General features: G+C 53.1%; 1 protein-coding gene across 1 annotated transcript in view; it reads left to right on the forward strand.

The window, feature by feature from the left end:
- Positions 1-7,134, forward strand: part of IGFBP2 (insulin like growth factor binding protein 2) — a 28,853-nt gene extending 21,719 nt beyond the window's left edge. Inside the window, exons 2-4 of the mRNA XM_061384340.1 lie at positions 3,012-3,241; positions 4,260-4,400; positions 6,599-7,134. Of these exons, the coding sequence (XP_061240324.1) occupies positions 3,012-3,241; positions 4,260-4,400; positions 6,599-6,763 (536 nt within the window). The 3' untranslated portion in view covers positions 6,764-7,134. The remainder of the gene's footprint in view (positions 1-3,011; positions 3,242-4,259; positions 4,401-6,598) is intronic.
- The last annotated feature ends 2,415 nt before the right edge of the window (positions 7,135-9,549 follow it).

The following is a 9,549-nucleotide window of genomic DNA, read 5'->3' on the forward strand; positions in this document are numbered from 1 at the left end:
GGTTGATGGAGACCACGGTGGATCCCGATTCCCACCCGACTTGGTGTCAGATGCTTCAGACCCGCGTTCCCCTGCGGGTGGTGCTGGGGTTTCTGGAATAGGGAGTCACCTGCATTTGGCTATTTATGATAGAATCTGGGCTACTCAGAGCCTCTGGGGAAATAGCCATTCTGGAGAAACATTTTCTGGGTTTCAGAAGGCTTACTCATTTAAAGACTTCAATTTTTATTTTCCTAAAGTGTAACAATTTTGGATAGAAAAAATTTTTTTTTTTTTTTTAAATACTGAATACTTGATATGCTTACCCCTTCCCTTATTGCATGCCCCAAGGTCATGGCAACCTGCTCCAGTATTCTTGCCTGGAGAATTCCACGGACAGAGGAGTCTGGCAGGCTATGGTCCATGGGATCACAGAGAATCAGACTCGACTGAGCAACTAACACACACACAAGGTCATATTATCAACATGAGTCTTATTTTGGGCCACACAATGTGGAAGTTTTCAGGGGTCATCAATGGCTGTGGAGTTGTTTGTGGGGCACTGAACATCCCCAGAGTTCTTCTGTCTGTTTTTTTTAACTGTCTTCTATCCTCTCTGCCATTTGGTACTTCTTGCGCTGACAACATGCCTGCCTTCTTATTCCTTTTAATTTTGTTGATTTTATTTGTGGTGGCCTTGGAAACCAGACATGCAGAAACCAGGCTTACTGGAGCAGTGCTCCTGTGAACCATCAGGGTTCTTCATGCATTGATTTTCCCTGTCTTGTTGGGAAAGCATCACAGCTTTACAATGCTCGGACGTGGTGACCGCTGTTCTGAGGCTTGTGAAACTTATCTTCCTCTGCTTCCTGTCTCTGGGTCAAGTTCCACAGGGCCAGCGTAGCGGATCACTGAGGCGGATGTCATCAGCATCCCATCATCACTATTACCATTTTCGTCATCAAAGTAATCACCACCAACAGGACGTAGTTTCTGCGCCCGCCCGTATCTCAACAGCTTTCCCTTTAACATACACTCAACTGTTCTGTGAAGTAGGAACTATTATTATCCAACAATTTGCAGTTAAGGAAACAGAGGCACAGAGCGAGTATATATGCAGGAGAAATACAGGCTGGTATAAAAAATGGTAGAGCTGAGATTTAGCCTGAGTCTGCCCTCCTAACCAGTGCTCGCCAGTCTGGAAATAATGTATCAGGTTCTAAAGGGATCCTCTCTGGCTAGTGAGATCTGACACACAGGCAGCAGGTCTGGTGTGAAGGGAAAGGATGGGAGCCAACCTTTGTTGAACTCCTCTGTTTGCCGGGACCCTGCTGGTGCCTGGTCCCCCGGAGTCTGCTGGAAGGAGATGCTCCGAGGATGTAGGTACTGGCTCCCCAAGGCACGGAGGAGGGTCCCACCCCTTAGCTCATGAGGGAGTGAACCCCAAAGCTCAGAACAACCCAGAGAGGTTATCACGGGCCCTCCTTTTACAGGTAAGGGTCAGCTTCTTTCCTCCATACAGCACTACCTGGGACAGCGAGCCTCAGCCCGCCACGCTGTGCCTGAGTTCTGAAGGGACTACTGAGTCCTGAGCGCCTTGCTTGAAATTCTTGTGTGGAAGGATTTATCGTAAGACATTTGGGTTTGTTATCCAGACTGTAGGTTTTTGGAGGTGCACTAAAGGGGAAGAGAAAATGTGCAAGGTTTGTTTGGAGACAGCCCTGAGTGTTCCCTGGGGCTGCAGGCGGCTGCAGGCTGTCTGAGGCCCTGAGGCCCCTGCTGTGTCTGTTAGGGGCTGTGTGCAACCTGGCCTGCCTAGAGCTCTCCGGACATGGTCTCCCTGGTCAGGACCCTTCCAGACCATTCACTGTTCCCTGGCTGCACACACCTAAGCCTGTGTGAGATGGCGGGGGTGTGGGGCATGCCACATGAGCTGTGCACACAGTAGGAGCTGTTCCCTGTGGCTCACTGGCTGGGGGTCTAAGAAAGTTCAAAAACTTAATGGGTGGACCTCGGAGAGTCATCTGGATATGAGGCTACACGCCCTGCAATAAGATAAAACTACAGCGTGGTCCTTGTTCCCGTTCTGGGAGCTCTCGATGCCATGGGTTAAAGTGGTAGTCGCTCAGTTGTGTCCGACCCTTTGTGACCCCATGGACTATAGCCTGCCAAGCTTCTCTGTCCATGGGATTCTCCAGGCAAGAATACTGCCATTCCCTTCTCCAGGGGATCTTCCCCACCCAGGGATCAAATCCCGGGTCCCCTGCATTGCGGGCAGATTCTTTACCATCTGAGCCACCAGGGAAGCCCTGTTGTGGGGCGGCGGGGCAGCATGCACAGACAGACCAGGAAACAAGTCAGGGACCCTGGGTCGCGCTGTAGGAGTGGAGTGTCCACGCGGGCAGCACAAGAGGGGGCAGGCGAGCTGATGAAGAATGACGGCGGAGGCGGTGTTGGACACTGAGTTCTGGTGGCAACCTGACTCTCCACCTCACTAACCACCATACACCACACAGCCCAGTGCTCTCTGTGGCTTGAATTTCAAAAACTCATCCAATGTGCGCCTTTTCAGACCATACATGATGAAGACTTAAAACAGGGGAGGTTAGTGGTGGGTGAATCTGAGAGGTGTTTCTAGGGAAGAGTTGATGGCCTTAATCCCCGTTCCCTGGTGAGGGCCTTGCCCCCTCGATCCCCCAACCCTGCCTGGCCTCCTGGGATACGGACAGAGCAGAGTAGGAGGCCCAGGCTCCTTTCTGGAGTCAGAGTTTGTGTTCGCATCCTGGATTGTGATCTTGGTCAAGAAGCTGACCTCCGTGAGCCTCAGCTTCTCCGTCTGTAGAAGCTGGGGGATGTTGGTACTCCTAGTGGCTGTGAAACTGAAATTGATCGCCCACGTATCTTGCTTAGCGCTGTTACTGAGACGTTGGTCATCCCCTTTCTTGTCATTGTCAGGGTCAGCCAATCCCTGGAGAGCCCACATCTGGGGAAGCTAGACCTGCAGCTCTCCATCTCTTCCTCTGTCCCTGCAGACAACGGCGAGGAGCACTCTGAGGGAGGCCTGGTCGAGAACCACGTGGACGGGAACGTGAACTTGATGGGAGGTGGAGGTGGTGCCGGTCGGAAGCCCCTCAAGTCCGGCATGAAGGAGCTGGCCGTGTTCCGGGAGAAGGTCACGGAGCAGCACCGGCAGATGGGCAAGGGTGGCAAACATCACCTCGGCCTGGAGGAGCCCAAGAAGCTGCGGCCGCCACCTGCCAGGGTCAGAGAGGGTCGGGTCTGGCTGGAGGGGTGGGAGGACGGTCAAAGCAAGGGTCCCGGCAGGAGGGGTCCGGAGCACTGCCGTGAGATCCATGTCCTGTGTGCCTGCGGGCAGAGTTCTTTCTGATTCCGCTGCTAACATTCAGTGTTTTTTCAGGCACGTCAGTGTGTTTTTGAGGGCCTCAGCATCTTTGGCTGTGAGATGGGCTGGACATATGGGTTCTTGAAGTCCCTCGCTTCTAAAGCCTCCACATTTCTGCTCGGCTTCATTGCTGTTGTTTAGTTGCTAAGATGTGTCTGACTCTTTTGTGACCCCGTGGACTGTAGCCCGTCACGCTGCTCTGTCCATGGGATTCTCCAGGCAAGAATACTGGAGTGGGTTTCCATTTCCTGCTCCAGGGGATCTTCCCTGATCAGGAAGTGACCTGCATCTCCTGCACTGGCAGGCAGATTCTTTACTGCTGAGCTACTGCGGAAGCACTGCTTGGCTCTGAGATATAGCACCCCCCCCCCTCAAAAAAAAGGCTACAGTCCATGGAATCGAACGAGTCAGACACAGCTTAGCAACTACGTCCCCACCACTACCACTTGAACTTGCCCACTCTTGTTGCAATACACTACCCTCACTGAGCCACCCCTCTTCTCTTTCCAGCTCAGCTCTGCTGTCTTGGCCCTTGGATGGGTTTATGGAAGGGAATGATGGTTGGGCCACTGGATGGGGTAGAGATACTTGAATTCACTGTTTGCAAGTAGATCCCATTTTGACCCCTGAAAGGAGGGAGGAGAGGAGGGAAGACTCACCTGCAGGCTGACTTTCTCTTGGAGGGGGGCGGGGCCTGGTGGTAAGGCAGTGAGCTTGCTGGGCTGGGTGTCGGAAGTTCCTGGTTCCGCCAGTTTGCTGTGTGGTCTTGGGAAAGTGGTGTTCTGCACACGGGCTTCTTTCTGAAGCTGTGCCGGGGTTGGCGTTGCGTGAACCTGTTCTCACTCTGAGTGTCCTCTCTGTGTGCCTGTGCCTGCAGACCCCCTGCCAGCAGGAATTGGACCAGGTCCTGGAGCGGATCTCTACCATGCGCCTTCCGGATGAGCGGGGTCCCCTGGAGCACCTCTACTCCCTACACATCCCCAACTGTGACAAGCATGGCCTGTACAACCTCAAACAGGTGAGTGAGGGTGTCCCTGGCCTGGGTGTGCCTTGTTCTTGCCCCCCCATGCCGCCAGTAAGCCTCTGAGGTCTCAGCGCTGAGCCCAAGACCAGTCTTCTGCGAGGAGGAGGGCAGGGATGCCAGCCGAGGAGGGTGGGGATGCCAGCTGCCAGGCCAGGGAGGGTGGGGCGGGGCTTGTTGACTTCAGTCCCTTCCGAGGCTGACTTCAATTCCCCGGCTACCTGCCAGCAGTGGTTAGTATGAGAGGGAGCCTCTTGGAGAAGAGATAGGGCCTCATAACAGCGCCTCTTGACTTTTACTGAGCATTAGAATCACCTGCCGGTGATTCTGGGGACCCGGCCGCAAGAGATTGCCGTTCAGAAGGTTGAGTGGGGTCCGAGAGTTTGCATGTCTAACCAGCTCTCAGGGATGCTGATGGTCCCTGGACCCCACTTCCAGAATCACTTGACTTGAACTGTTTAAAACCAGGTAGCCTCTCTGGTTTCCCAGTATCTCAAAGAATGGAGAAACACCACTTGAAATATTACTAAAATAGGTAATAGAAGAGGGCTTCCATTAGTGGCTCAGCAGTAAAGAATCTCTGCCAGTGCAGGACACTCGGGTTTGATTCCTGGGTTGGGAAAATCCCCAGGGAAGGAAATGGTAACCCACACCAGTATTCTTGCCTGGGAAATCCCATGGACAGAGGAGCCTGATGGTCTGGAGTCCTATGGGGTCAAAAGGGTCAGACATGACTTAGCAACTAAACAGTTAACAACAACATGAATACATTAGAGAAAATTAAGAAAGTTTAAGTTTTTAAAAGAAAAGAACCCTTTTTCCTCCCCCTTCCACTCTGTTCATATGCCTTTTAATGACCTATGTGTATATCTGTATTTACCTAACCACATAGAGTTTATAGTGGTGATTGTTACCAGTTGTTTAATCTTGGTGGGTTGTCCTTTAACCTGCCCCACTGCTCACTTCCTCAGGCTCATCCCTTGTGTAGGGAGAAAAGGTCCGTGCGCATTTCACGTAAGGCAGGATTGAGGGAGTGTGGGCTCCACCAGCCATTCTCTTTTCCAGTGGAGGATCTGAGCCCAGGTGCACAGCGGGCTTCTCTAGGGAGCTTTAAACAATACGAATGCCTGGGCCCCACCCCCAGACATCCATATTTTGTGAGTCTGGGGTGCTTTCTGGGCACTGGCTTTTCAAAGGCTCCTCTGGTGATCCTAGTGGGTATTGGAGCTTACTTAAAAGCTGGGTATGTGGGAACTTGCCTGGTGGTTCAGTGGCTAGGACTGCACTCCCAGTGCAGGGGGCCCAGGTTCAATCCCTGATGGGGGAACTAGATCCCACATGCTGCAACTAAGACCTGGCACAACCAAATAAAAAAATTAAAAGGAAAGGTGGGTGTGTGGAGCCAGAAGATGGGGTATGGGGCTCTCCTGACACCCCAGGGGATCTCACTTCCCCATCTTCTTAGCCCAGGCATCTTTGTCCCTTGAAATATCAGTCTGCCATTAAAAGCACACCTACCCTCTAAATGTAAGCCAGCTACTTTGTTTGGAGCGCCAAAGAAGCAATAGCAATCTTTTCTTCCAAACCTTATGGATAAACGGGATTTTCAAGACGAATTGGCTCATGGGAAAGAGCAGGCACCCTGGGAGGGCAATGCCCGGGTTGGTATACCATCTGTGGCTCTCACCAGGGAAATGCCCGGGTTGGTGTACCAGCGGTGACTCTCCCTAGCTCTGTGACACAAGCCAAGTCTGTGCTTCCTTCTGATCATCTATAAAGTGGTAAAACATTGGTACTTAATTCGCAAGCTGATTGTGGAGGTAAATGAGTGTATGTTAGATAGGAACTGTAAGCAAGCAGCATAGAGATTGCTTACACCACGCCCAGCACCTTTTACCATTATGTGCATTCCCGACCTCCCGTTACAAGTGTACATCCAACTATCCCGTACACTGGGTCGGCAGCTGGATGGGACCTCCCCACGTGTGGGGGCCAAGCCTTTCTATTGAAGCCACCCCCAGCAGCCTTGCTAATAACCAGAGCGCAGTTCCTGGGCCAGCATCACGCGTCACACTGGAGCATAAATGACCATGTGGAATTGGCAGGTACACCCAGACCTCAGAACAGGAGCCTGCATTTCAGTGAGACCCCCTCATTTTTATCGGGGTGTCCTCTATGTCCTCCTCTCTCCTCAGTGCAAGATGTCTCTGAACGGGCAGCGTGGGGAGTGCTGGTGTGTGAACCCCAACACCGGGAAGCTGATCCAGGGAGCCCCCACCATCCGGGGAGACCCCGAGTGTCATCTCTTCTACAACGAGCAGCAGGGGGCTCGAGGGGTGCACACCCAGCGGATGCAGTAAACCATAGCCAGCCGGTGCCTGGCACCCCCCACCTCCACCCCTCTTCGGAGCGGGCAGAGCATGGAGAGCGCATGCGTGGTGGGTGGCGGGGCGGAGCTTCCAGGAGTTCTGACGTGTATTTATATTTGGAAAGAGACCGGCACCGAGCTCGGCACACACCCACCCCCCCCCTTCCCCACCTTCCCCCTCCCCAGCCGGAGATGCCTGCACCCTCCCTGCTCGAGGCCCTGCTGGGCAGGAAGGGGATGGTTGCAGTGGCGGAGCTGGGGTAAATGTTTGGGAGAGGGAAAAAAAGAAATTTTTATTTTTGAACCCCTGTGTCTCTTTTGCTTAAGATTAAAGGAAGGAAAAATAAAGCTTGTGTGTCTTTTGCCTGAGTCTTTGCTGCCCCACCCCCCACCCCCTCACCCCCCAACCTCCTCCAACCCCCATGCCCAAAAGAGGTTCTGAGGCTTACCAGCCTCCTTCCCTCCAGCTTTGCCCCGACTGTGTGGGGAAGCCAGGCAGGCCAGCCTCGGGTTCATAACAGAAATGAGATGGATGGGGCGGGAGGAAGTCAGGAATCCAGGTGGAGCCCCCCAGCACAGCCCTAGGAGTCTGGCCAACCTCCCCTGCCCCTGGGTGGGCTCTGGGGGAGGAGGGGTGGACCCCAGTGTCTCTTCTTCCATCTCACATTGAGATGACATTGCAGAGGAAGAAAGGGATCCTGGAAATTGGAATTGGGGTCCTCTGGCCCCCCCAATTAAGGAGAGCTCTCTTACCCCGCAGGAGACATGTAATCACCCCCAAGGGAAGTGAGTGGGGCTGTTGTGACTTGGAGTCTCAGACCTGCTTGCTGAGGGGCCCAAGGAGCTGTCTGGCTCCAGAACAGCACCTCTTGGCTAAAGCTGAGGGACCAGGGAAAGGGCACAGACACAGGCCCTATTTCTGAAGCAGAATTCTGTCCACTTGGTTCTGTTGGCATCTCCAGCCCCGGCCAATTCCAGGGGGCTCCCCACTTGGCCGGCTTCCCTAGTGGCTCAGTGGTAAAGACTCTGCCTGCCAATGCAGGCGATGCAGGTTTGATCCCTGGGTTGGGAAGAGCTCCTGGAAAAGGAAATGGCAACCCACTCCAGTGCTCTTGCCTTGGAGAATCCCATGGACAGAGGAGCCTGGCAGGCTACAGTCCATGGGATCTCAAAGAGTTGGGCACAACTTAGTGGCTAAACAACAGCTCCACTTTGCAGGAGGCCACGGGGAAGTGGTGCTCCTGCTTTCAGGCCCACTGTTCACACGGCCTTACTTTCCACAGCGCCCCTTCTGTGACATCGCACTCCTTCCCGTGTGGAGGAGGGGACCAGAGACAGCCATGCCTGAGCCACCACCCTCCTGATCAGCCACCTGGCAACTCAGGAAAGAGGCAGAAGGACACCTGGGGCCAGGCCTGGGGGTGAGATGAACTTCACTTAGAGAAGAGAAAAAAGCACGCCCCCCAGAGCAGGCAGATCCCCAGCCAGAGCCTCTGGGCTGTACCGGCGAGGGTCTGGTTGCCCCGGAAGTACATTAAAGCTCAGTTAGTCCTCAGGAATCCACAAATAAGATGCTATTGTTAGCTTCACAGGTAAGGAAAAAGGCCCTCAGAGATGCCTAACCTGCACTGCCTGGGACAGGGTCCCCTGACTCCTAGGTGGGTTTGCCGCTCAGCCCTGAGTTATACTGCCCTCTGTGGGCAGAAGCAAGGAGGTTCTCCTGGAGAGTCTAGAGGGCTTTGGGCACTGGTTGGATCTGTGCCCTGTGGGTCACCAGCCCCTTCACGAGGGGTGCTCCCCCATCCTTCTCCAATCACCTCAGCTGTTGTCGGCAGCCAGTGGCTGCTGCCCTGGGTGGGGCAGCAGTTTTCAACTTAACTAATTTGAATCGACTGAGGCACTAAAAAATTTCTCATCCTGGGGCTGTGCCCTGCCATCAAAAATTCTGACCTAATTGGTCTAGAGTGGACCACAGGCAAGGTGTTTTAATTAATGTAATTAAATTAATTAAAGTTTTAGTGCTTTCTACCCCAAACTGAGAAACCTGGGTTTGAATTCTGTCCCACCACTTACTATTCGTTTGCCCAGAGCTACATTACTCACCTCTGAGCCTCAGTTTTCCTCACCTGTCTAATGGGGATGATTTCAGCCTCAACAGGGTTGATACCTAATGTCACCCAATTAATAACAGCGTGGTATCGCTATGAGACAACAGATGCGGTTGTGCTCCAGAAGCTATGAGTGTACCATATGACGGGTTAGGATGGGGCCATTGCTGGGGTCAGTGCTCACGCCAGCCCCCACCATAGCTCACGTGCCCCAGGGTTGCTAACTCGCGTGGATCCTTTCTGTAATGTTTTTGCAGAGTTCTCCTGAGGATGCCACAGTCTTCTTTGCCCATTTTCATATCACTTGCCCACAGCCTCCTTGTACTCTTAAACCCTCTGAAGAGGTGGATTTTTACGGGTGCGTGAGCACCCTTCTGCTATGGCTCTTGCTACAGGAAACGCATTGACTGATGTATAGTGTGACCTAGAAACCTTTTCAGAGGCAAAGCTTAATTGCACCCACGGGAAGATGGTTGACCGGGCAGCGATCTCTGAAGATCAGAGATGTCAAGCTGATCGCTCACCTTCTGGGACTAACTGCCTCTTCCAATTTTAAAGACGGGAAGTTGATGAACACCGGGGCTATACTGCCACTGTGTGGCAATATAGGGAACTGCATCTGAGTTTACATGGTCTCCAAGAGTCATTTGCTTAAGGGTTGGTCCCAGGA

The sequence above is a fragment of the Bos javanicus genome, chromosome 2, assembly GCF_032452875.1.
Source record: "Bos javanicus breed banteng chromosome 2, ARS-OSU_banteng_1.0, whole genome shotgun sequence".
In the NCBI taxonomy this organism is placed as follows: Eukaryota; Metazoa; Chordata; class Mammalia; order Artiodactyla; family Bovidae; genus Bos; species Bos javanicus.